At 42.6% G+C, this 27,297-nt stretch overlaps 1 protein-coding gene across 1 annotated transcript; it reads left to right on the top strand.

The window, feature by feature from the left end:
* Positions 1–207: 207 nt before the first annotated feature.
* On the top strand, positions 208–21,155 carry LOC311221521 (zinc finger protein 474-like; the record flags this gene model as incomplete). The annotated part of the gene is given in 5 exon segments (XM_084305585.1): positions 208–885; positions 9,248–9,428; positions 21,005–21,060; positions 21,062–21,085; positions 21,087–21,155. Coding segments are annotated over 5 exon segments (1,008 nt in total).
* Between the last annotated feature and the right edge of the window lie 6,142 nt (positions 21,156–27,297).

Genomic DNA, 27,297 nt, shown 5'->3' with positions numbered 1-27,297 from the left:
TGCAAGACCAAAGAGCAAAAGATCAACACACAGAAACCCTCCTTCTCTACTGAAACAGTCACTAGATGCAATTTTCCAGCTTTGAAGGCTCTAGTACATTCCAGCCCACGAAACTGAATTGAGGAGATGGAGTACCACGCTGAATAATAGGCTTTCTCAAGTCCTTTATGGGTAGAAGAGAGAGAACTTTCTTGAAACGTATTCTTGATGGAAGCAAATGTCAATAAAAAGAATCTGAACAAAACTAGTGACACTCTGCCAAGTGCTGGGGACAGCCCTGCTAGTGTCTCTGCCCTCTTGCCTTCTGAGCAGGTTGCACCATCAAATGTGACGGATATTCCCCGAATTTTGCCAGAAGTACCTCTAGAAGCTGGACCCCAGAGAAGGCGGCCAGGCACTGCAATAATATCAAAGCAGCCAGACTCTTCAAACATGTCTAAGATGCCACTGAATCGACCGGTCATCCCTCCACGGAGACCTTGCTTCAGGGTATGCTATATCTGTGGCAAAGAATTTGGGTCACAGTCCATCTCTATACATGAACCCCAGTGCTTAGAGAAGTGGCGTATTGAAAACGATCAGCTACCAAGACATCTGAGAAGACCAGAGCCTCGGAGACCTGAGGCCCTTACTGGTGGTTCCTGCGTGCTTACAGCTGATAACGAAGCAGCTTATCAGAGCGCTCAAGCCCAGCTTCTGCCCTGTGGAAATTGTGGCCGGACCTTCCTTCCAGACCGTCTCATTGTGCACCAGAGGAGCTGCAAAGGAAATGGCAGCGGTGTGGGGTTGCCAGGGGCTAACCCCCATAAATCTGGCTCAGCAAGAGAAGATCCCTGTAAGGCCAGTCAGAGAAAGAGCGGGGCTGCACCAGCCACATTAGAGAAGGTAAATTGCTAAAGCACACGTTGTGTGAACGGGTGTGGATGTGTTTTGTTGCAGGAGAGACTGAGTTCTTATCTAAATTCGGAATCGCTTTCTTTCAGAAGAATCTTTTGGCTCTGTGCAAATGCTTCTTCGCTGAATAGCAGGCAAAGCTGCGGGGGCTATTGTTTGAATAAAGAAAACTACTTACTCCTATTTCTTTTGATTTTTCTGTGTAAGAGAGTGGTTTGGTACGTGTACTCTGTGCTCCTATGAGAGTTATGTTCCCAAAGAGGACCTTTATGTGCTATAGTTTATTAGGATAATCTGTTCAGCAGCTTAGGCAAGCTTTGAATGTTGTACGTTTTAGTAGATATTAGGCCCTTTTATTTAGTTAACCTGAAATGCAATTCTTCATTGTTCTGTAAGCGCTACAGTGAATTTCATTTTTTGCCATTATTCTTAACCTTGGCTTGAAATATGAATTTACTGAGGACTGCATGTTCAAAGGCAGCAGAGTATAGCAACAAAATAAATAAGACTGCACATTTCTTTCCACTGAATTTGATTCCAGATCAAAAAAAAAAAAAAGCTGATTCACATTACCCAAAAGCTACACAAAGTTTTGGAAAATGGCATATTTTTTCCTGCGTTTGTTTCAGCACAAGTTGTCTTTTTGGCTAGGAATGTTTTAAAAAGATAGATGTCTAAATTTAGGCCTGGTGTCAAAAATAAATATCTTGATGTTTCTTCTCAGTGGGATTTGGACTCTAGGTTGCCTATCTGACTTCTGAAAATGGCCTTCAGCTGTCTCAGTCACCAAAAGAATGAAGGAATGCAGTGCTATGCAGAGCACTTCTAAAAAGGTTTTAAAAGTTGAAGCATGGTGTTCCCCAATTCTCTAGCTGCTAGAAGTAATTGAGTTGATTGAGGCAATGGCAAATATGGGGATAAAAATGTGAGGCATTTCAATATTAAGCTGTTTGAGGCCCCTGACTGATAGATAATAGCAAATTATGTCCACACCGCAGGTCTTTTATTGGCTGTTTTCATATAGTGCGAAGTGCTGCACAGGTACACCTACAGCTGTAGGAAAGGAGAAGCTCTCTTTGCCTTACAATGCATTGTACTATTTACTGGAGAACCATTTACCAAATGCGTTGCTTTAAGGTGATTGTGCAATGAAAGGCGTGGGTGTGAGGCCAAGAGTTTGTCCACCGTGTGCAATTCTGTATGTTTAATACAGGGGGAAGTGGTTGTATGAGGAAAAATGTCCATAGTTATAGTGACACACAAAAACAAGTTTAGCATGTGGTTTGGCATTGAGAGTGACTCTGTAAAAACGCTGCCCTCTTGCACAACATGTCGGCTCCCTGTGTGGATTCTCTCACATCTGCTGACTTGTTGAACAACAACATTATTGCCGCTTTTTACTTCTGTGAGCTCTGCAGAGCCAGAATGAAATGTGTTCCAATCTGTTCTTCCCTGTGTGTGAACAGCAGTTTTCCTCATTTAGTTCCAATCAGTAAGTTTTTCAATTGCAGCCCTACTAATGAGGCCATACAGTTCGCGGTTTGTAATTGACTCTGAAGGACTTCACAGTTATTGATGACTTTCAAGAAGGCAAGATGTTTTTTCTCTCTTTGTACTCAATATAAATAATACTTTTCAAGCTGTCCGTCTGTACAGAGGTACACTTTCAAAGCCGAGATGGGTATGGAAAGAGTGAAAGAAACATCCTGTGATTGCAGTGGCTGTTCAGGATCGGAAGACTTCTTCTAAGAAGTAGCCAAAGAAAGCATCTCTTCCATTGATTTAAACTCTCTGTGTGAGGGTCTCTACCTCCAGTTCAAGTTTTTGAAAAGCCCACACATCAAAGGATGTTGAGAAGCACTAATCTCATGGAGGGGCAGCTGATTCACTGTGAGCACAGACAAGGTCTGGGTCCTGTGTACAGTCTTCATCTTTTTCCAGCAAATGGTTTTAATTTGCTTGCTCTAACAGCTATTCAGCTGCTTATTAATTCTATTAAAATATACTGCTGGTGGAATGAAATGGCAGTTTGCTTTGGTTCTGGCAGGAATTACATCAGTTACCCCTGATTAATGAAGGGTTATAGTTAAAGCAGCTTCCAGCCCTGTTTGCTGTAGGCTGATGTAAATTCACACAGTGCTTATGGTGGCTCATGAGGGAAGGAGTCACGGTGAGCTTATAGAGAGACTTTGCAAGCTTCTTGGAGGAGAAAAACATTTGGAGAGGTCCGTGTTTCTCTTAACAGACCTAGCCAATGTGACAGTAAATTATTTACACACCTCTTTTAAAGTCCTAATTCAGCGAAACATCAGAGGGGAGGAATAACTGAAAACAAAGATGAACAAACAAAAACCAACTGAGTCTGTAATACTGTGAATGCAATCAAAGAATCAAAGAATGGTTTGGGTTGGAAGACCAGCCAGTTCCAACCCCCTTGCTGTGGGCAGGGACACCTTCAGGACCAGGTTGCCCAAAGCCCCATCCAGCCTGGCCTTGAACACCTCCAGGGATGGGGCACCCACAGCTTCTCTGGGCAGCCTGTGCCAGGGCCTCACTGCCCTCCTAGAAAGGAATTTCTTCCTCATGCCTAACCTAAATCTATGGTCTTTCAGTTTAAAGCCATTACTCTTTCTCCTATAACCGTACTCCCTAACAGAGTCCCTCCCCAGCTTTCCTGTGGGACCCCTTTATGTACTGGAAGGCCGCTGTAAGGTCTCCCCTTCATGAGGTTCACCCAGGCCCACCTCTCGGCCTGCCCGGGTCCCTCTGGCTGGCATCCCTTCCTGCCAGCACGTCAACCACAGCACACAGCTTGGTGGCATTGGCAAACCCGCACTGTCCATGTCACCAGCAAAGACATTGCACAGCACAGGTCCCAGTACTGACTGCTGGGGAACACCGCTCATCACTGACCTCCACCTGGACACGGAGCTGTTGACCACAATCCTTTGAGAGCAGCCATCCAGCCAATTCCTTACCCACCAAGTGGTCCAACCATCACATCCATGTATCTCCAATTTAGAGACAAGGATATCATGGAGGACAGCGTCAAATGCTTTGCACAAGTCCAGAGAGACAATGTCAGTCGCTCTTCCCCTATCCATCAATGCTGTAACTCCGTTGTAGAAGGCTTCCACATTTGTCAGGCACGATCTGCCCTTAGCAAAGCCATGTTGGCTGTCACCAATCACCTCCTTATTTTCCATGTGCCTGTTTCCATGCACAGTTTCCAGGAGGATCTGTTCCCTCATCTTGGCAGGCACAGAGGTGAGACTGACCAGCCTGTAGTTCCCCGTGTCTTTCTTTTTTCCCTTTTGCCTTGTCAGCCACTCCTGCATGACCTGCATGCTCCTGGTGGGTCTCTGCACTCCCATGGGCCTCCCCTGGCCAGCTGCAGGTACTTTTGTCTGACTGAAATCTTTCCATTAGCAAGTGCAGGATCAGCCAGACCAATACTTACCAACAAACTCTTGCTCAGTTTGGTGTTAAATGCCTTTAGTGCTGGACACTCAACAGCCTCCTTAAGACGTCGCTTCCTCTACCCTTGCTCTGCGAATACATGAACACGTCTGAGTTTGTCAAGTCTGACTACGTAAAACAAACAACAGCCTACGCTTCACAGAGTCTCAAACACCACGTCAGCTCAGAAATCCTATTTCTTGCATACCGCTGGGATTCTGCTCTGATACCTTAGGCAATGGAAGTGATGTCTGGAACCATTGAAACTCAGACTTGTGGTAGAGCAGAATGTGTTTTTTTTTTTTTATTCTTGCATAGACCAAAATGTGTGCTCCTGGCTCTGTAAGTGCGTATTAATGACTTGCTGTGGGTATATGTTTTACAGGTTTTTGGACAACACATGGTGATAACATTGAGCCTAAAATCCTATCAGATGTGTCACTAGCGTCTGGTGCTGCCATCTGCTGTTTTCTTCTTATCGTGTTTACCTAAAAATACAATTTTCGTGTTCTCCCGTTACTGTAATTCATTTTAATACAAGATAAGTCTTGCAAACTTGTTTAATAACAAAATGTTGATGTTGTATCTTCCTCTAACATAAAGTCATCTACTCACTTTGTAAAATGAAAACACCTTCAGCAGCCCTGTAATTCAAAGGAGGGTGGGAAATGACAGACTTTGTCTCAATTGTGGCAGTTCTTGATATCTTCTTAGGTGAGTACCGGTGAATGTGCTGGCAAACACAGAAAGTAGATGAGAATAGTCAGTGAAATAATTTTTTGAATTCAATTTAGTGCATATTGTCACTGCTAGTGATTGAAGTTCCTGCCTTTCTGCTTTTACACAAGTGCTGTGTTCATTATACTGATATATATATATATATATATATATATTTATTTATTTTCAAAGGTAGCACATCAGGATTAAAATGGGATATTCTGCTGATTCCAGTAGGGTAACATCTTTCATAACCTGCATCACCAGGCAGAATTACCTTGTTGTTCAAGGTCGTTTTATACCTTGGCACCCGAGCAGTCCTGACATCAGCCTGCTGTTGTGGTGGGGCAGAGGCTGTGAAATGCTCCTTTGGATGGTCTGGAGAGCTGCTCCACAGGTTGCCTCTGCCCCTGGTGCAAAATGCCTCTTGCTTTTCAGAGAGGAATGTCTGGAAAAGGCTGCTGCTTTCATACAGCCTGATGCCATTATGAAGTGCTTATGCCAATCTTTTTTCTGAACCTCTCTCTGTTCCTTGGGCAAGTCAAGCCTATGATGAGAGCTGTGGCCGAGAGCTGGAGGCCTCCCCTCCTCCCATTAAAATACATGGACAATTAAACAAATAACAAGTGGGAGGTGACTTTCTTTCCTGGATGACAAATATTTATGGAGGGGAGCTTGGGAGCCAGTCTTGTTGGATATGCTTAAGAAGAAATTAAAAGCTTTGTTCAGTATGGGAAGGTTTGACCTCATGTAACACCAGAACAGCAGCCTGGGGCTAACCTCAAGTAATGTCAGGTCTATTGAAAACACACCATTTTGTAGCACTCTGAGTAAAATGACTTCATTCATGGTAACACAGGCACACTTAGCAGTCCTGGAGAAGAAAGAAAATACTGAGGCACCAAAGGAAAGCCTAACTGCACCATGAGGTATTTGTAGGTATTTTTATAAGAACACATGTCCTCAGGAACAGACCTTTCCTACCACCCTTTTCAAAAGTGAAAAACAAAGCAGGGAGCCGACAGCCCAGCCACTGGCCTGTGAGTAGTTTGGGTTGGAAAATTGTGGTGATTCCAAAAATAGTTTAGTTTCAAACTGCAGGCCTCCAGATGTGACATTTGGGGTAGGCATACTCTGAAGAGAAAAAGAAATGAAGGATAAATACGATCAGCTGTAGAAATTCCAAATAAAGCATATCATACCTAGGATTCCACAGTTAAGCAATGAATGAGCTATTACTACAACTGTTGTAATATTGTAGTATTCTTCTTCAGGTTTTTGGTGGGGTTCTCTTTTTTTTTTTTGAGGGGGGAGGAGGGGATCGTTGCCTTGTTTTGTTTTACCGTGTGTGTGTTTGCAGAGAAGGATTTGTGTATGTAATGTGTAGGTGATGGTTCAGACTCACTACATTTCTGGAAGAAGTCATTCCATCCTTACAGTGATCTGATTCCTTTGAATTAATTTTGGTTCATGCTATTGTTTCTGCAGTTTTTAATTGTGAAAGTTACAAAACAGATACATTCTGTTCTTCAGCAGATTTCTTAATCATTTTTCTCACCAAATAGGATTTAGCATTGAATCAGTCTCAACTGACAAGCTTGGAAAAGAGAATCCTCTATTTAGCTGCAGGCCTGATTTTGTTCACTGGCACCTTAAAACCCACCTATTAACTCTGTCAGGATCTGGAGGGATCACAGGATTGCTCATTCAGTCTTTCGGTTTTCAGGTGAGACTATCAGAAAGACCATCTTGGTGAGCTGTGGAAGTGTATCCAGGTTGCACTGGACTCAGTTTTGTCCTGTGGGTCTGTGGCAGCTGCTCAGCAGTGAGACATTGCAATGGCTTTAGTGCAAGAGTAACTGGTTTGAGTGAAGCAGTCAGAGATAATAGGCTATCCACAATCACAAATAGGGAAATATTTTTAAGATAGAAAACACTTGATTTCAACGGTGATTTTCAATGTTTCTTTTAAATTTATTGTGAATATTTAAGTGCTTTTTCAGCTGGGTCATATCAGGACTTTAAGTCTTCTTGAAGCTACACATTTGTTTTTATTATAATACTCTATACAGTGGAAACGATTCCAACAGTGCAGGCCAGGCAAGCTTGATTTCCATTTTTGTTCTAGGATTGCTTTTTACCATCCTGGTACCATAAAAAGCATCCCTACGTAATGAATGTAAGTCAAATTGATCTGTCCCACTTTATATCCAGTAAATCAGCTGTTTTACTGAACAGCAGGAACATAGCTAATGGAAACTAGACAAGAAAACGTGCTCCTGGTGTTCTTACAATTAGCGCTCTTTTTTAGAAAACTGTTTCTAAAACACTGTAAGCATGCATATAACAAACATGCACACTGAAATGAGTCCTCTAACCCCAACAGTTTGTGCTACGGTGTCCTCATGTACAGCTCTTCGGAGCCTGCAGAGAACCACTCACTGTCTCTGTCAGGACCTCCAAGTCAGTATCTCCAAGTCAGACAAGAGCTAGGTGAAGAGCTGAAGTAAGGAGCTTGGTGAAAGCTGATAAAGAAAAGTTAAAGGGCACTCTTAAATCAGCAGTCACTATATTCAGCTGTGAATAGAAAGAGATGCTTATGCATTCATATTTCAATTACCTTGTTACCAAAGATGACTAAGGAAATTGCATTTGAAAGTTAAGAAGATGAGAAAGTACTCAGATTGCCTGTCTTTGGGTAAGTTATATTTCATTTCTATGTGAGAATTTCCCAGACAAAGCCCAACTTTTCCCAGCAAAAATACGCTTTGTAGAGTAGTATTTCTTCATGTAATTGAGTTTACATGTGTGTTACAGGAAAGAAAGATGCAGATTATTCTCTAATGACATTTTCAGACTGTAGCATAAATGTGAGAAGAGCTGCCCAGACTTTCTTGAGTACACTGATGGGCTGAGAGAGGGAGTCATAAATACTGGAATTGGTTATGCTTTGTCTTACACGGAGGAAAAAACGAAATCCCCACCTCCCTTGTTTGAGTGAGAAAGGCCTCCCGTGTTTGCTCTGGCACGCTCTCCCCCTACCTTTAAGAGGACAGGGAGTAGGTTGTCTCTTACTGGCATTTTGCAGGCAGGAGTGAAGGAAACAGTGAGAGCTGCAAGAACCCTCGCTGTGTCTCGAAGTCCTGTCTCTGCAGCACATTTCTCCTTCACACTACTCCTGAAGCAGGGCTGGTGCTGACACCACGCCTAGCACAGGACGTGCCTAAAGACACAGTCAAGTCCATAATCTGCAATACCACAGTAATTATATATTTTTCAAGCTTCGAACGTGTATTTGTGGGCCTTGGGTTTGAGGAGTTTTTTTTTCTTTTTTTCTTTTTGTTGAGCTTTTTTTTTTTTCCTGCAAACAAAAGCAGGTCTGCAGTGCAGAAACAATGACTTGCTTGGAGCCTAGCTCTGCCCTCTTTGAAATCACTGGCAAAATTCACACTGAGGTCTTTGGGATAAACAAGAAACAGTTCCTTTTTTCTCCCAATACTGAAATATCCTGGATCGGTTTTAATCCTTCAAAGCCAAAAATTCCACCGGCTAACTGATCTGTAATAGAAGTAACACAGTGTGAGGGACCAGAATCACAAGCCTGAGGCAGCTGCCTTCACTGTCCAGCTTAAAGGAGATGCTAAGGCCAGACACGATGCTTGAATGGGGGCTTTCTGCTACTGGATGCGCATCTCAGCAGTTCAGCTGAGGAAGCTTCTGTTGCTGCTGGCCATGCTACTTCTGTTTGATAGATTAAAAAAAAAAAAAAAAAAAAAGGCTTTGATGTTTAAAATGGTTACTGTGCTGCAGCAATCCGATCAAGCAGAAGGGTTGTTTCTGCAAGTGAAGAGTCAGCATTTCCATGAATGTGACGTTGGGAAATAAAAGAGCTAAAATCTATGTAGCTAAGTATTAACCAGGTGACACACACGAATTTTCAGCCCAATATCTGCAGAAGGAGCCTACCTGTTCCAAATGGCCAGTTTATGAGGCAATGTCCCCCCTACAAGCTCCAGGACTGAATCCAGAGGTAACAAAACTGACAGAAACATGCACACCGAGTTCACACGTATGAACCAGTTTCTTAACATACACGCTTGTTTTCATTCAAAGTTGTTCTGATTCAAAATTAGTGTTGAAAACACTGCTTATCCTTCTTTACTATTGCCATTTGCAGGCACGAGTGGTAAGACGGCCACCAACAGTGATTTGTTACATATGTGGCCGTGAGTACGGAACAACATCCATCAGCATCCATGAGCCACAGTGCCTGAAGAAATGGCACCAAGAGAATGACATGCTACCCAAGCGCTTGAGGAGGCCAGAGCCCAAAAAGCCTGAAGTCAATCCCATACAAGGTAAGCTACAGACCAAGCAGGAAACAAGGGGAAGGAAGTGGGAAGAAGAAAAAAAAAATAAAAAAATTTAAGCACTAGTTTAGCAGTTTGCAGCTACTTCTTTCCTCCAGTTAGTCTGAAGGAAAGGTAGTTATCATGGCTTGTTTTAAGCTTCCTGTTAATTATCCTGTTCTCTTTGTATGCTCCATCCAGGAGAAATAAAAGTAGTCATTGCTTTGTGGGACGTGCCTCTTGGGATGGTGCTCTTTATGTGTCAGTATATTCTGAATTAAAACACAAAAATATTAGCAACCTGCTTCACCACTACATCATTACTTTTTGAGTTCTTTCAAAACTGCAGAAATGCATATTTCAAAATGAGCAGCAGGATCCAAGAATAATGTGCAGACTAGACGCATACAGTCATTAAAATAAAATATCCCTCAGGCAGCATCGGGACTGGTAGTTCAGCCAGGTTTTACACCTGTGCTGTTAGCTGTAAAAAAGGCACAGCACTAGCACTTACCCAAAGGTAAATAGTAGGTGACCTTGGAAATAGGAGTTGTGTGGTGAAATAAGAAATACAATTCAAATGGATGAGGAGTGGTAGAAAAAAAAGGTATTTTTAAACACTGCATAAATATATATACTGTAGTTTTATGTTTTTGTTAAAATACCTGTATTTTAAAAATGCAGTGTCTTCTGCAGTGAACATCCAGTGGATGTCATTGGTTCCTTTTTATTTACAAGCCTGAGAAGATTACTTTGTGATACAGTGTGATATAAACATACTGGGAAAAATACGTGTAGTATAAGAAGAGCATTCTCTTTCTGCTGAGTATGTGTATTTGTGCTTTGGGTTCTGTTTTGTAAGAGGCCTAGATCCCGCTTCTTCAAATCAGTGAAACAGCTGATCCCTAGGACCTTACAGAGCTGGGCTCCTCCGTGTATCCCAGAGGTGTGTGCTCATGGCAGGACCAAAATGAAATCTTATCTGTGCTTTGCCTGGAAGCTGCTCCCAAGACCTCTCCATTCCCACAAAAAGTTATTTCAGTTCAGCTGGATGTTTTCCCTGGGCCTGCCAGCTGTTCTGAGATACTTTGTGCCAGGTTTGGACCACTTGCTCACAGGCAGTTAATTCACCCACTTTTTATTTTTACTCTCCATGATTTCCCACAGTTTCCTTTAATGTCTGGAAAAATAGATAACTTCTCCTCCAGTTCTCTGGGAAAGAGCCATACACTAGATCAGTTTACAGCAGTACAAAGAAATATGTCCCCAGAAGACACACACAGAAGAAAGCAGGACTGGTGAGAACACTCATCATCTGTACAAAACAGTTACTGCTCAAAGAGGATCAAATTGAGGCTTGGTTAACAGATGCCAAGCAGCAAAGTTGAATCTGCAGGAAAAGATAGGTTCAAAAGACATTTCAATTGTATTTGCTGTTTTTGTTGTTAGGCTTTTTTTAATTACACATGTTATGTGGTAAGAAAGATGGAGAAAATGAGAATTCCATCTGAAAGAGCAGGATGCAAAAGGACAATTCAGGTTATTTTGAAATATGCTATTCTTATTTTGAGGGAGTGGAAGCAGAAAGACAACTGTTCTTTGAGAGAACAATCCAGCATAAGGCTCCCAGATATGAATCAGAAAATTGTCTCATTTGTGCAATGAGTCATATCAGGCGCCACGCATCTCCTATGAGGTGCTGTGTGCCCACAGCTCCCCAGGGGGCACTGACCTGCTTCCAGCATCTGTCCCTAAATGCTTGCTGATGCAAGTCTGATCAGTTCTGTAGCTTGAGCTAAATCTGTTCCCCCTGCGGTTGCCTCATGCTCCTGGCCTCGAGAAAATAATCTGTGTTGTTCTTTTTCCGTAAGACTTACTCTCGATCATCTGGTAAATGCTATAACTGACCTTCAGACCACATTCACGTACTGCATGTCTCTCAGTTTCGCAGTTTAAGTAGGAGGAGTTACCCCTGTTGTTGAATGGAACTGTCAGTGTTCAAAAAAAGCTCAGAAATATTAACTGCTTACATAAAACTTTTTATAACTTACATAAATCTTTTTCTGAAAACTCAAGTGTCACGGGAAGACAACCGCTGCCCTGATTACACAGTGTTTTGTTTGTGGAATGCCTAACACATGCCTGCAAGGAGAAAGTCATCTTTCTTTCTTTCCTTCTTTCTTTCTTTCTCTCTCTCTTTCCCTCTCTCTCTCTCTCTCTTTTTTTTTTTTTTTAATATATTCAATAAACTTTCCGAAGTACAGAAAATACACATTCATTTCCTGCAAGCAAAAGGGGTATTTGTCTCAGCCAAGAAAAGAAACTTTACTTGGTTGCTCTTCTAACAAAAAGAACATTAGGAACAGGCATATTAAGAGATCTAAGGCTTATTGTGGTTATGTGAACCATTGGATATGAATCATATTAAAACTGTATGGGCCTTTAATGAAGAGCTCTATCATGTGCCAATGACACAAACCATGGAATATTTTTAAATGCACAAATCCTTTTCTTTTAAGATTGTGTGCTGCTAAGAGTTCAAAGACGAAAACATTTTTTTAGTCTTTTTCTGTATTGTCACACTTTTTGGAAAGGGTGAATCAAACATCTTCACATCAAACCATGCAGATCTTTTTCTTCTTGAACTCCAAATGAAAACTCTAAGATCTAAGTTCAGGTACTAAGCAACCTACCTTTTGGAAATCCATTTGTAGCAACACTGTGCAAGGCCATTTCAAGATGGAAGTAAACAAGATTTTTTTTTATAATGAAATACAATCTTGAAAATACATCTGAGGTGGGTGTTTAAAGAATGCTCCTGAGCTTTGAGCAGTCACTCTTCCTGCAAAGGAAAATAACTGAGGGTAAGTCTGGGTTAGTGTTTAGATGACAATAGGTACATGAGTGTAATGACCTCACTGGAAGTTGTGGCTATGGAGAGCTGTAGGTTTTGTCTGTAAGGTTACAGGCTTACCTAAGCTTTACTCCAGTTATTGGCAAAACCAGCACAGGCTTCAATGGAAGAAAATTGACCCCCCTGCCCAAAGCAGTACAAAGAGCATATTCTCAAGTACGATACACTCCCCCTCATTGCCATGGTCAGATAACACATGCTTATTAAACAGAATTTGAAGTAAAGCCAAAAAGTGAAACTTGCTGATAATAGTATGTATGCAAAGATGTTAATAATTAGTAGAGAATGCATATCATAACACACAGCATGATGTTTTCTCTGTAGTCTCATACAATACAGAATGATTCAGTTTGAAGTTAATTTAATTCAACCCCTGGGACAAAAAGCAGAGTCTTTTTTATATATCTTTTACTCTTTTACTTCTTTCTTTCCTTTCTTTTTCATTTGCAAAAGCAATATGGTTTGGTTAAACTGAAAGGCTCAGTCAACAGGTATTTCCTGAAAATATTTTCCATAAAGAGTTGAATGTGGGTCTCCAGAATGAAAACTGATACTTTCTTTTTTTAATTTTCCAGCCAAAGGTTTCTATGATCTTGATGCTTTAAATGAGGCTGCCTGGATCAGCTCCCAGAACCAGCTAGTTCCATGTGATATTTGTGGGCGTACTTTCCTTCCAGACAGACTGATTGTACACCAGAAGTCCTGTAAACCGAAACCTGCAACATGAAGTGGATGTGACACACATACATACATACACATGCATGTACCCCCCCACCCCAATTGACCCCCTGTGTGTGTAGGCATGAAGGCGCACTCATGCACCTGTACCTTTCAACCAAACTACAGGAGAAATAAAATCCAGCTGGAGAGCCATGGGCATAAAAACTGTGGTGCTCTGTTAAATCGCATGATCCAAAATTTTCCAGAGTAAAACCAGCAGTTGCTACTGCAGGGTAATGTCAAATACAGTGATACTGAGCCCAACAGTAGCAAATATGCTTCCTCATTTCGGATTTTCATGTAGCATCACCTTGAAAACACAGTTTGAGAGGGATGGCATAGAGAATGCTTGAAAGTAATTTTAAATTACTTTCTTAAATTACTTTTTAAATTACTTCTCACTGTGCTTTCCTTCCTCTTCTGGAAGGATCCTCCCAGGTTGTTTTGTATTTGCTGTGCTGCCCTCATCACTTTTGATCAAATGCAACATGTACAGGGCAGGGCATCTGCCCTGCTCCTTTCACAGCCTTTTGGATTTAGCTAGCTGGGCCTTTGTAAGAACTTTTACCTTCTGCATGTGGTTCCTGACTCATATGCCATGTTTTGGTATTCAGCAAGGGACAGAGAGAAATGAGCCATAGCTGCAGGAGGTTTCTCACTAAAGAGATTCCCAAGAGATTATCCTGCAGGGATCCATCTTCTGGTCTTGCTTTTCAGCAGATCTGCGAGACTGGGAGAGATGGCTTCCTGTCAGGAGCTTCCTTGTCAACAGGCACATTTGGCTACAAGCGCTGCTTTCAGTGAATGCACCTACTGCTTCAGAAACTGAAACTTCAGAAAACTTTTCGGAAATCTTTTATTTTTGATGAGGACTGAATTTTCAGTGGAAGCAAAACCAAGTGATGCTGGTCAGGAAAATTCTTTTTAAATAATCATCTCAATTTTTCCTCTCCTTCCATCAAAGACTTGCCTAGTCAGTGTAGGGACCTCCAGCTGAACTTGGCTAATCAAAGAACCCAAGTAGCTCCATTGTTGTTGGGCTTTGTCTGTTTTTTCCTTTTTTCTTCCTTTTTTTTTTTTTTTTTTGTTTTCTTTTTTTCCCCTGTCATCAGTCACAAGGCAGTTCACTGACTCCAAACAGAGCTTAAATCCATGCAGCACCCCAGCGCTCATACCCTTGTGGGGCAGTGCAGCTCCTGAAGCCTGTGACTGCCGCGGATGAAACATCCCCATACAAAGGGATCCATCTATGTGGCAGAAGCAGAGACTGGCTCGTTTAGAAAGCACCCCAAAAGGGCACTCTTCTTGGATCACTTCTTGTTTAAGAATGATACCAACAGTGGGATTTGCCCTTAGCTAGATTAACCAATCATGCCAAAAGTCATATGTTCGAGGACCACATCTTTCTCATGAACCTGATAAAACATACTCTTATGTCAGTCCAAAAGAAGCGTGGTGTGTCTGGTGGATGGAATAAGATACCACCCCACTCTCTGTGCTCAATGTGACCATAACTGTGTCAGTATGGGCAAAAAGGTTTGAATGTGTTCCTTTGAGAAACGCTGTTATGTTACATAGCAGAATCAGTACCAAAACACGTCAGTGAATAGGTTGAACACGAAGGAAGTAATACTCGCTTTAACAAGGTACAGCAGAGAGCACTTTTCATTGTTGCTTTAGTTTGAAGTTTTTTATTAAGTAGTCAGTGAGGTTATTCAAAAGGTATGACAAAATCCAGTACAAGTTGTTAACCACCAGTATGGGCTTCCTGATACCATGAAGTAAACTTTATCTTATGTCTGTTTTCACCTCCAGGCTTAAAGCCCTAGAGGTATCTCTTACGTACTGTGTGACCAGCAGGGCTTTTCCCCGTGTTCACACTGCACTTACACAAATCAGATTAAGTGTTAAATATCATGGACGTCCTCAAACACACTAAATGAAATATGGGTACCAGCTTTTTCTCTTCCAAGCCGTCAAGCTGTGTGACTTGTGATGTAAGTGAAATGAGGAGTAATGTCATTATCCAGTTACCAAGAGGAACACTCTTGGCTCGAGCCCTGGAGGGCTGTTAATTCAGACTGGGAGAGATACCAGCATTCTTTGGTGAAAATAATTTCCAGGACAATCAATGGCACCTCAGCAGCCCTTTCATCTACAGGATGAAAACCGTATTGTTTGAAGATACTTGTCTTCAGAAGTCAAGGCTCAGTTTCTGCTCTGCAGCGCAAAACTGTGCAAACCCTGCAGATCCATCCTCGTTAGCATCTCCAGCGTGGGGAGAGCCACCAGTGGAGCTGGGCCGGGACCATCCCTGCGCCGTCTGCCTGGGAGAAGGCAAGTGACCTGAGGAGACTCAAGGAGACTCAAGGAGACTCAAGGAGACTCAAGGAGAGGAGACTCAAGGAGAGGAGACTCAAGGAGACTCAAGGAGACTCAAGGAGACTCGAGGAGAGGAGACTCGAGGAGAGGAGACTCGAGGAGACTCGAGGAGAGGAGACTCGAGGAGAGGAGACTCGAGGAGAGGAGACTCGAGGAGAGGAGAGGAGAGGAGACTCGAGGAGACTCGAGGAGAGGAGAGGAGACTCAAGGAGAGGAGAGGAGAGGAGACTCGAGGAGAGGAGACTCGAGGAGAGGAGAGGAGAGGAGAGGAGAGGAGAGGAGAGGAGAGGAGAGGAGAGGAGAGGAGAGGAGAGGAGAGGAGAGGAGAGGAGAGGAGAGGAGAGGAGAGGAGAGGAGAGGAGAGGAGAGGAGAGGAGAGGAGAGGAGAGGAGAGGAGCAGGGGTTTGTGACTGCTGGACTAGCTCCCAGGAGCTGTTGGCAGCGTACGCTGCAGGAACCTGGAGGCTGCTGTAATTCACATCAGGTGCTGGCCCACTGAAGAGTGGCTTGGTGACTGGAGGATTATGAATGTCATGCGTCCCCTCTTCCTCATCTCAGGCCCCTCTGCCTTTTTTCAGACATGGAAAGCGTTTTCTTGACTGCATCTCCCTCACTGTCATCAAGCTTCGTTACAGTCACTTCAAGAGCAAAAACAGTTTTAAAGGGAATAAACGCCCCCTGCACAGTCAGTGCAGTCTTTGGCATTAAACACTCAGCAGCTCAGCTTTCAGTGATATCCAGCTGCCGGAGTCCCTATGTTGTTCTGAAAGTTGGGCTCGGGGTGCCAGTGACTAGCTTTGTCAGAAATTTTACCAAGATGAGTTTTTCCATATTTCACTGTATATTCTCTTCCTGTCTACTTTTCTGGATTACAACCTCCAAAAGCAATAAAATCTGCTTCACAAGCTAAGAATGATTATAAACACTCACAGAAGTACTGATATTAACCATACTTTTACTGAAGTGGTGTATCTTGCCCAGAAATATGCCTGTACCTAGGGGCTTCTACCATAAGTCTCAAATAGTTTCCTTGTCAGTTTTCAAGGGAGAAAAATGATTTGGCAAAGTGAGGGCTGCCTCTGCCTATATGTTTTTGCAGCTGAGCCCTGAGTTTAACATGGGATCTGTGAAACAGGAAGCCCTACCGTGCTCAGAGGTGAGATAATATTGGGCTGTGAGGGCTGATGGTGAGACAAGAGCACGCAGGAGCTCAGCAGGAGGCAACAGACCTCAGAGAGAGCTTGGAAGATGTGACATCCCCTTCCCTCCGTAGCACTGTTGGTGCAACAATTTTCAAAACATATGTAGAGATAGAAAGCACTGACATGGGAGAGCAAGTCACCACATTGCAAACACCACCAAGGTGTCGCTGGCACTCTCATCTCCAAGTTTCTCTGCCATGAGATTTTCTGCTGAGTTCACTGATATTGATATTAGTTTGGGCTGACAGTGGTGGTGGGTTCTGTGGCAAGGTTTGTTCAGTGGGAACAGCACTGATAGTGCTTTCATGGCTTGCTCTCAGTAGAGTTAAAATAAGATCTTACAAGCATTTTATGTTATTGCTTGGCATCATTCAGACTTTTTTTTTTTTTCTTTTTTCTTTCAGAAGAGGAAAAGGAAATGAGAAATTGAGCTACTTTGCCTCCTTTGTTTCTGTACTTTGGTAATTTGTCACTTAACCTTATCTCATCCAGTTGGCTCTCACAGTGATTCCCAGCTCGATCCTGTGTTTCCTACTGGCACGTTACATTTAAAGAGCTGGAAAATGTTTTCCTGTACTTCAAAAACAACGATATTCCATTTAGCTTGCTACAAATGTGCTGATAGGAGCTAAAACTATTCTTGGGCAAAATGTACAGAAAGTCAGAATGTGAGTTGACAAGCAGAGTTCAATCACATTAAAAACAAGCAAACATCCACTAGTAGACTGCAAAAATTATCCCTGACTGATTTTATTCAGCCTGTTGAACCTACCATTCAAATTTTAGAAGCAGACGTTTTAGAAAAGCAGTCCTGAAGAACTTGGAAGCATAAATGAGTTTAGTTGCAGACCTTAAAAATTGGATATTAGTGAAACCAGTCCTAACTACAGGTAAGGTTTATATGTAAACTGGTATAATTTAGCAAGTTGACAATGCTTCAGTCCTGTAGTTACTATACAAGCCTTAAAAGGTCCCACATATCCAAGGGCAGTATCAAAAACTGCCTAGCTGTTAATAAAAGGGCTTCACACACTCTTTTTCTTAAAGACCATCAGTACTTGGTAGCCTGGGGAACAAAAAAAAATTGTAGATGCAAAGTCAGTTTCTGTTTGAAAGGTGGCAAGGAACCTACACAGACCTCTGGCTTCTACATGACAGAGACCTGGAAAAAATATGGGACTGTATAGTCATGGGACTATAAAATATGGGACTGTAAAGTCATGCTTTCAACATTACCTCCTGGCCACTGAAAATGCCTATGCTTAAGTTTTGGTTAAGTCTTCATGAACGGAAAATCTGATACTTCTCTCACCACTGAAGCAAAATCCCCCACTGGCACAGGGGTACAGGATGGACCCAGGAAAGCAAGTGGTTGATAAGGTATTGACATGTATGTGCCTTAATTAAATTATTTCTTGGAGGTTTTTAGGATGCTATGCAAACCTTCATGGCTTTTTTTTTTTTTTTTTTTTTTTTTTTTTCTTCCTTAACAATAGAATTCCATTACTGCAAACTAAGTTTGTTTTTGTTACCCAAATCAGGTAGCTGATCATTACACAAGGAATTCAGGGAAGGTTCTCATCTGATTCAATGTTTCCTTCAGTGTCCCTGTCTGCCCAGGTGGTTAGTTTTGCTTCATCCTCAGAGGGATAGAGTTTCCTGAAGTCTGTATTTTTATATTACATCAAAGTGATCTCAAATAAGTTTTCTGTATCTGGAGAGATGCCACGCTCAACAAGACAGTAGGATCATACAACAGAAGCATCCAATTGGTGTATGAGTCCCACCAGGAAACAGAAATTATGAGCCTGGAAAACCCTCTCAAAAGTTGCCTGAGGACGTTCTGTAACCAAGAGTGACAGAAGGTGGGGACATTGTTTTTCATTCTGGATATTTCCTCATCAGTGAAAACTGTGTATTTTTTTGCAGTCCCAACTGTCTGAGTCTCTGACCTTCACTCTGTCCTCCCTGAAAACTTTCACATGCTTTTTCTGCTTGCTTTTGAGCTATTTCCCCTTTTTATTCACCTTTTTCTCTGAAGGCAAACTTACTTCTTGTCTTTAGCGACTTAGTTCTAAGGCAAATTAAGATTTTTTTTAAATTTTAACTATGGTAGTGGCATGACCTTTGGAGACAGCTAGTCCTCTGTCCTATCAGTTTGTTCCATCCTGCATTTATCTTGCTTGTTTAGGTTTTTAAATGTCTGCAGCAGGGACATTCTGTGGACAGAACATCTGTGTTCTCGCATGCTGTTCTTTGGCATCCTACCTGCTCCTCAGTCTGTCTCAGCTCCTGAGGTGTACAGAGCACTATTGACACTAGATTCCTAAATCTATTGTTCTTAGAAGAATAAAACTTCTGCCATCTACAGTTCAGGGAAAATTACTCTAGTCTTTATAGGACTGAGAAGAGAGCAGTGGCTATAGGGCTAGAACTACCTGATAAGTCTTCAGGACAAGGAAAAAGATGTTTGCAAAAGTCTGAGAAATATGTTATGAGTGACCAAAGGTATCTGAATTAGGTAGTTAAGACTACAAGGGTAGCAATAAAAAGTAGAAACTGAAACATGAGTACCTTTTAAAAGTCTTTCCATCTTTAGTAGCCTGGTATCTACAAGTGTGTTTTCACTAGTTACCAGACTCTTCACTGATGTGTCACTAAAGATACCAATAACATTCCCAGAGTATCTGGTATACACTTCAGAAAGACAAGTGAGGACACCGAGGCAAGCTGAACTCGGCTCTTCTGAAACAGTCAATGGAAAGTATCTGCGGGTCCTCTAGTGTCTGCCATGTATTATGGTCTGTGAAGCTGAGCTGAATGCTGGAGAGATTAGCCTCAGAAAGTTAACACAAAAGTGGCTATGATATGAAGTGGCCTGGAGAGGCCTTTCTACTTCACCTGGGAGACTATGGCCAAAGGAGGGGTGCTTACATATCCCCAGAGATCCAGCTGTGCTCAAATCCATAATTGTAAAGTTGTCTTGATAGAGTGAGCTGTTGCTCAAACTGAAGCACAAAACGATGGGCGTAAATTGAAACACAGAAGTTCCAGCTGAATATAGGGGGGCACTTCTGCACTGTGAGGGTGACAGAGCACTGGGACAGCTTGCCCAGAGAGGCTGTGGGGTCTCCTTCTCTGGAGACATTCAAAACCCACCTGGATGCCATCCTGCGCAGCGTGCTCTAGGTGATCCTGGTTGGCAGGGGGGTCGGATTAGATGATCTCCAGAGGTCCCTGACAACCTCACCATTCTGCAATTGGGTGATTCTCTGATCCCTAATAGTGAAGAATGAAGGGAGTTTCTATCCCATACAGTTCACAGTAAGGATATATGTGTTACGGATGTCTTGACATTTCTTATTAGAAATAAGAAAACATGTCCGGAGTCCTCCCAGAGCTATAGTTTCATTTCTTCCTGAGTGTGACCCTCTCAAATGTTGGTAGACTCTACTATTCTAATGAAAAGCTGTATGTAGGGTGGTGGAGGTGGTAATGTATGCCCTGAGGTCCCTGGACAGTGACTCCAGGCCAGGACAACTGGTGCTAACTTGCAGGTCCAGGGTGCACAACAGACATCAGCACAATCCAGACAAGTCTGGGAGATTCTCAGCATTTCCAAAAGCTCAAGAAGAGACTCTTGTCCTTCATAGCTGGTGCTTTATAACACAGGTCTAGCAATCCAGCCCCAGGTACAGGGAAAAATCAACTCATAGTTTTCTAAAGCCAAACTTTAACACAACACAGTCCTTATTCTGTTTCATTATTTTTTTCCTTCTTCTTGAGTTTCCTTAGTCCAGTTTATAGCCTCCATCTGTCTGTATCATCCACCATTTGAGTCCTGCAGTTGTATTCATGCCTGAAACCTGATTGCAACACTTCTCCCCGCAAATGGTTGTTTTGCTTGGTGAATTGGTTGGCTCACTTGTGGTCTAGACTTGCATAGTTTCTTTTCAAATTTACTTTTTTAAAGTATTTTCATTCTTTTAAAGAAAAATTCATAGAAAACTTTGGTCAGTATAATTGCACTGATGATATAGATTAAAACAACCTTAAGAAATAGCTACACTTTGGCATCTAAAATCTGCCATACCAGTGTGAGTCCCCAGTAAAATGGAACTGGCCCTTGCAGAGACATCTAGAGAAAAATTTTGTTGTCAAAATCTGAGTGAAAGGATGGTAAAACTTTACTCTCCTCACTGGTGAAAACAATTATGAAAAGCCAGCTGAGTTGACATAAGTAATGGGGGTCTCCAATGCAAGCAAGGTGTTTGCCATGAGTAAAGAGCAGAGCAGCAAAAGGATGGCAGTTGTTGAGAGCACAGTTACAGGACATACCCTCTGCTTTTCTACGTGTGGTTATACAGATGTTTCTGATCAGTTCTGCTTCGGCCAGCCAGGAGATTTGCAGCTTTCTGAAAGGAAAGGCTGTAACTGAAGCTGACCAACAACAAGGTTATGCTACAGACTGTGGCATTACATTCAAATGTCCAACTAATTTCAACTTATCAAATCTGACATTGAAAGCAGTCTAAACATTGTAGTCCAAATAGGTTACTATACTCTGTTTGCAGGCACACTTTGCAGTATGCATGATGTTTATTCTTAAGATCAGGTTCTAAATGCCTTAAAAATATACCTGCTATTCCCATTCATGTTGCGTTTCTCATGCATTACCGTAAGTCTAGAATCAACAGGAAGCCAGAACCCTTTGAAGAATGCCAAACATATCTTATAAGTGAAACTTTTTTTTTTTTTTTTCTCTCAATTGCATGTTTTCCCAGAAAACTTTTGTAAATCCTTTCTTCTGAGGCTGGGAGAACCAAAACAATTACACAAATGAAAGCTGATAATTTTTAGTTTTGGATGTTTTACCAGTTTTAGTAAGTTGTTTGTTTGTTCCTATTCATTAGCATAATGGTGAAGGGAGCAAACACAGTAGAGGATAAAAAACAGAGGACTGAACTATTTCTACAATTATGTCCTTGTGTTTCAAAAGTAATATCTTCTGCCACTTTTTTTTTTCTTCCATCCAAAGAAATATCATATTCAAAATTTTCCCCAATATATTGTCTCCTTAGATTTAATTTCACTTGTTTCTTAAAAGCTATTTCAGTGGAAGAGCGAGTATTATTATTACAGCACATTTGATATTTTAATGGCAGAGCCCCATATGCAGCAGTTTTCTACTAGTCTCCCCTTTCATGAGTTTTCTAAATCTAAAGAGTTATGGAGTTTCATACACAGATCAGAGAAATGCATTTGTAAAACACTTCGTTTTGCTGCAAACTTTTAACTAATTTTGGCCATTGCTTATGTTATGTCAAGTACATTTTCTTGTAGATGTGCTACTTTGCATAAAATTGTACTAAATGATAAACTGCATTAAGACAGCTGATTACATTTTGAAAGTGGATTCATCTTACAGTAGCACAAAGAGCAGTCTGAAATATTTGTGTGACTACAGTAGTGACTAAAGTATTCAGAGAATCATAAAATCGCAGAAAGGTTTGGGTTGGAAGGGACCTTAAAGACCATACAGTTTCAACCCCCTCCCATGGGCAAGGACACCTTCAACTAAACCAAGTTGCTCAAAGCTGCATCCAACCTGCGTATTTAGTGTAGAGATGTCAATTATTCAAGAAAGAAAGAAACAAACAAACAAAAACCAACACATTTATATAATTGCTGTTACCATATCTCTACAGTATTAGATACTGCAGTACAACAAGAACACCCCACTATTCAGCATGCCAAATATATTTTATACCCACTTTTAAACAGATATTTTCATGTGTGGTAAGACTTACCAAACACGGACCTTAAAATGGATTTACTTCCATTTTAACAAAAGACAGTTGGCCTAAGTATGAATTCATGAGGAGTAGTCTGCTGGAGGCATTAATGCATGTGGTGTTTTTTTTTTGTGTGTGTCACTGTCTGTTCATTCAACTTGAAATGATTGACCACTCTGTATCTGCAAGAGACATTTGAAAAACTGTTCTGCACATTTGGGAAAGAAATTGTCTGATCTGCTTTGTTTGCTCATGAATCAGTGAAGCCCAGCAGGTGGCAATATAAGCACTTCTCGTAATTTGAAATCATTAAACTCTTGTCATCCAATAGCATCATTATGATTTAGTCATTTATAGCTCTAGCTTGCATGGAAAATAAGCCTCAACACAGAAGGTGATTTTAGTCACTAAAATAATGCAAACTCCATGTGTGAGAGTCTGGCATTCTTTCCACCTCTGGATCTTTCTCGTGTCTTTGGGATTTACCACGTACTATTACATTCATCTCGGGTTGAACAGGGTGTCTTGCAGCTGCTGGGAGCAGATTACGTCTAGAAACACACCTCAGATATACATATATATAATTTTTGAATGACTTTCTGAAAGTCGACAGAGTGAGCTCTGATCAGAGGGCTCTCCTGAAATGCTGGTCTAAGCATGTTTTACGTATGAGTCACATGAAGTAAATATTCTCATCTGGTTAAGGTTTCAGAACGTTTGCTCTATCTGCAATTAATCAGCCTCCTTCAAACACTCAGTATGACTTCAAGGTCAAGTCTCCTGATAGTTAACTGATTGCCAATTACTTTTGTACATGAACGTATACTGTTTAGAGATGAGTGAAAATACTTGAGATTGGAGCAGAATGGTTCACTCCTAAACCCACTCAAACAAAGAGCTCATGGAAAAAGAGCAAGTGTAGGTTACAAAGTATATATTTAAGGAAGGTGTTTCTAGCTATAAGCTACTTTTTTTTGAACTGACCTAAGTATCTGTATATGCTTGGAGAAATATATTGAGAAAGTAAGCCTAGAAGACATCAAGTTTTCTTCCGGGCTTCTGGGTACTGAGGTAACTGGAGATTCTCCCGGGGTGAAATTAAGAACTGGAAGTGCTGCAGAGCCGGTGGGAACTCTGCAAGCACCACTAAGAGATCTGACAGACTCTAATAACTGTAATGCTTTGCACTCCCATCGCACCTTCCATTCAGAGCTCTCCAAGTAGTTAAAACCCAGCTATTAGTTAAGGCTTACAGCCTCCGCCAGGCGAGTCTCATTAACACCATTTTAAAGCTGGGGAACTGATCACTGGAGTTCAGCATTGCCAGTCAGCCCTGGGTTCACTTACTCTGACCTCCAAGAAAGGCACACTAGCTACGCCATTTGGTAGGAACTTGACATTTGCAAGAGACCTGATCTTCTGCACGATAGCAACCAATCTACAAATTAAAATTCATAATTAATATTGAAAAATCATATTCTGAAGGTGGTGAGACACTGGAACAGGTTGCCCAAAGAAGCTGTGGATGCCTCATCCCTGGAGGTGCTCAAGATGAGGTTGGATGAGGCCCTGAGCAACCTGATCTAGTGGGTTGCGTCCCTGCCCTGTCTTTAAGGGCCTTTCCAACCCAAGCCATTTTGTGATTCTATGATCCCAGTAACACCTTTGATGTTTTCTCTAATGTTGCGGGTAAGTAGGTCTTTGCATATGAGGTCTTGAACTGAGATTATGGAGACTAGAACTGGTTTGCTTCTGCTCACAGTGGTGCAGTTGCTTGAGAAGTGTGTTGGGGAGTGTGCTCAGCCACAGGACCCTTACTGCCCACTTGTACAGATATAATACCTGCTATTTATGTCATGCATCTGGAGCGAAAGGTGTCTTCTGCTGCAGACAAGCCACGTACAAATGAGAGACTAGTTTGCTCCAGGCATTAGTCCTGGCTACCAGGTGCCCTTACATCTCATGAAGAAATCCTCCAAAAATTTTCAAACCCACCATATGCCAGGGAAGACAGGAGATACCCTCATGTGATGGGAGAACCATTCAAAGGGTGCTATAAATACTCATATCTCACATGCTGCACAGCAATTTTCTCAGCATTTGGCCCTCAGCTGTCTGACACTTACCCTCTACTTGTAGAGCTGTTGGTGTGGGTTTGCTGGTTTGTTGTTTGTTTGCTTGCTTGTTTTTGGAAAAGAAAAAGAAAAGGGAGTGTCTCAGAGTCAGACAGAGGGTCCAGAAGAGGTAAGTGCCTGTCTGATGGCCAGGCTATGCCAGGAGGCCAGGAGAGGCCTCATGGCTTTAGGTTCAATGCGTCTCCTCAGGAGCAGCATCAGGCTGGCTATGACAACAGCAGAGGCCCTGTCAGTGAAAGAGAAGAGCATCTTTTTTTTTTTTTTTTTTTTTTTTTTTTTCTGTTGTGCTGTCTGACAGCCAAGCACGGGGATAGACCACAGCCTGACAAGCCAAACCCTCCTGCTAGCACTGCGTCATGTCATGGTGTTACTCATGGTCGGTGACTCCCCGGCCTCAGGGCCTGGCCTTCAAACGCGGCCCCCACGTGGAAGAAAATCATCAGGACTCTGGCCCATCTGGGTTTGATGAAAACCACCCAGATTCGAGGCCACCCAGCCAGTGCAGGACACGGACACGTCCCTCAGCCCAGCTCTGCGGTGCCACGCGGGCCCGCAGCCCCCCGGAGCCCTGCTTGGGTGAGGGCGCAGCACCGCGAACACTTGTTCCAGCCCGGGTGAAGAGGAGGCGGGTGGCAAAACGAGCACGTTTGGGGGGCGCCGGGCGGGGGTGTGGGAACTGTCAGCAGCTTCCAGCGCTTTCCCACATCACTCCTCCCTGCTGCGTACCACCCACAGGCTGCACGGAGGGGCTCGCTCTCCTCGCGGCAGCTTCCCATGCCCATTACGGCGAATGCTGCCCCGCAGCCAGGCTCCCCAAAGCCCAGGGCCATGCTCACAGCAGCAGCGATGGCTGCTGTTGTGCATGGAGCCCCACGGCAGCCCTCGGAGGCATCCGTCCCCCTGCCACAGCCCTGGCGCCGTTCCCACACTTGGGGGACTGCGCAGCGAGCAGCCGTAAGGGACCAGATGCACGTCCCCGGGAGAGATTCGGCTTCCCGAGTTTTGAAAAGTATCGCAGAACCACAGAGCCCACCAGTTGCCCTTCCTGACAAGAGGAAATGCAAGTCACGCTCATCAGAGTACAGTCATAAGGCTGACATTTCTTGGTGCCCCACACAGCCACATTTATGTGTTGTTTTTTTTTTTTTAAAGTTGTTTATAGGGAAAAAAAAAATAAAAAATACTAGTAACACAGGCAAGGAGGCGAGCCTTTTGAATTCTAGCATGCACTGATTTTATCTCCTCTTACATTCTTTGAGCTCCATCCACGTCTTTCCTCCCTGTCCTCCCTCCCTCCTATTTTCATTTATTATCTATCTATCTGACCATGTCTCTGTTAGCTTGCTTTAAGTGTCAGCTGACACATTTTAAACGTTGCCAAATCTTGATGGGGAAAGTTTCTGTATAAGCATTGTGTATGCTCTACCACAGACTTGGAATCTTTGAGGACCAGAAACTTGGTGGAATATCATATTTGTGGAAGGAAAGGAAAGGAAAAGGAAAAGGAAAAGGAAAAGGAAAAGGAAAAGGAAAAGGAAAAGGAAAAGGAAAAGGAAAAGGAAAAGGAAAAGGAAAAGGAAAAGGAAAAGGAAAAGGAAAAGGAAAAGGAAAAGGAAAAGGAAAAGGAAAAGGAAAAGGAAAAGGAAAAGGGAAGGGAAGGGAAGGGAAGGAAGGGAAGGGAAGGGAAGGGAAGGGAAGGGAAGGGAAGGGAAGGGAAGGGAAGGGAAGGGAAGGGAAGGGAAGGGAAGGGAAGGGAAGGGAAGGGAAGGGAAGGGAAGGGAAGGGAAGGGGAAGGGAAGGGAAGGGAAGGGAAGGAAGGGAAGGGAAGGGAAGGGATGGGAAGGGAAGGGAAGGAGGGAAGGAAGGGAAGGGAAGGGAAGGGAAGGGAAGGGAAAGGAGACTCGAGGAGAGGAGAGGAGACTCGAGGAGAGGAGACTCGAGGAGACTCGAGGAGAGAAAGAAGAGAAGAGAAGAGAAGAGAAGAGAAGAGAAGAGAAAGAGAAGAGAAGAGAAGAGAAGAGAAGAAGAAGAGAAGAGAAGAGAGAGAAGAGAAGAGAAGAGAAGAGAGAAGAGAAGAGAAGAGAGAGAGAAGAGAAGAGAAGAGAAGAGAAGAGAAAGGAAAAGAAAAGAAAGAAAAGAAAAGAAAAGAAAAGAAAAGAAAAGAAGAAAAGAAAAGAAAAGAAAAGAAAAGAAAAGAAAAGAAAAAGAAAAGAAAAGAAAAGAAAAGAAAAGAAAAGAAAGAGACCAAAGCCTGAACCTTGGTCTCATTTACATTAGAGAACAGGCTGAAATTATTTTTTTATTTCAATTTGTGTAACTGAGAGCAGACTTTGGCTGTAGGCCATGTGTTCTGTCAGAAGCAGAAGACCACAGCCACCTTCGGGATAATGGTCAATTAAATAACCATCAGTCTGCCTTTCCTGTGCAGGTGGTGCAATCTCATATCATGTGTTTATTCTCCCCAAACATCCTGACTTAGTAGATCTGCAAATGTCCCAGACTCTATGAACTGTTCTGTAATGAGGAAGAAGCTAATGGCCAAAATCAGAGATGAGCCACAGACATGAGTTCAAGTCCAGACTGGAGCGTTGCAAGATCTGGGGCTTGGGAAGGAATGTTTGGTTCTAGGATTTCAGCTCATCTAATTAATGTGGAGCAGAAACAGGCTGGGGGAAGCTGTTTGGCACCTGCAGATGTCTGCAGGTGCTCAGCACCGATTTAGATATGACC

Source organism: Netta rufina (assembly GCF_964035555.1).
Source record: "Netta rufina genome assembly, chromosome: Z".
Taxonomy (NCBI): domain Eukaryota; kingdom Metazoa; phylum Chordata; class Aves; order Anseriformes; family Anatidae; genus Netta; species Netta rufina.
This window is presented reverse-complemented; position numbering and strand designations above follow the sequence as displayed.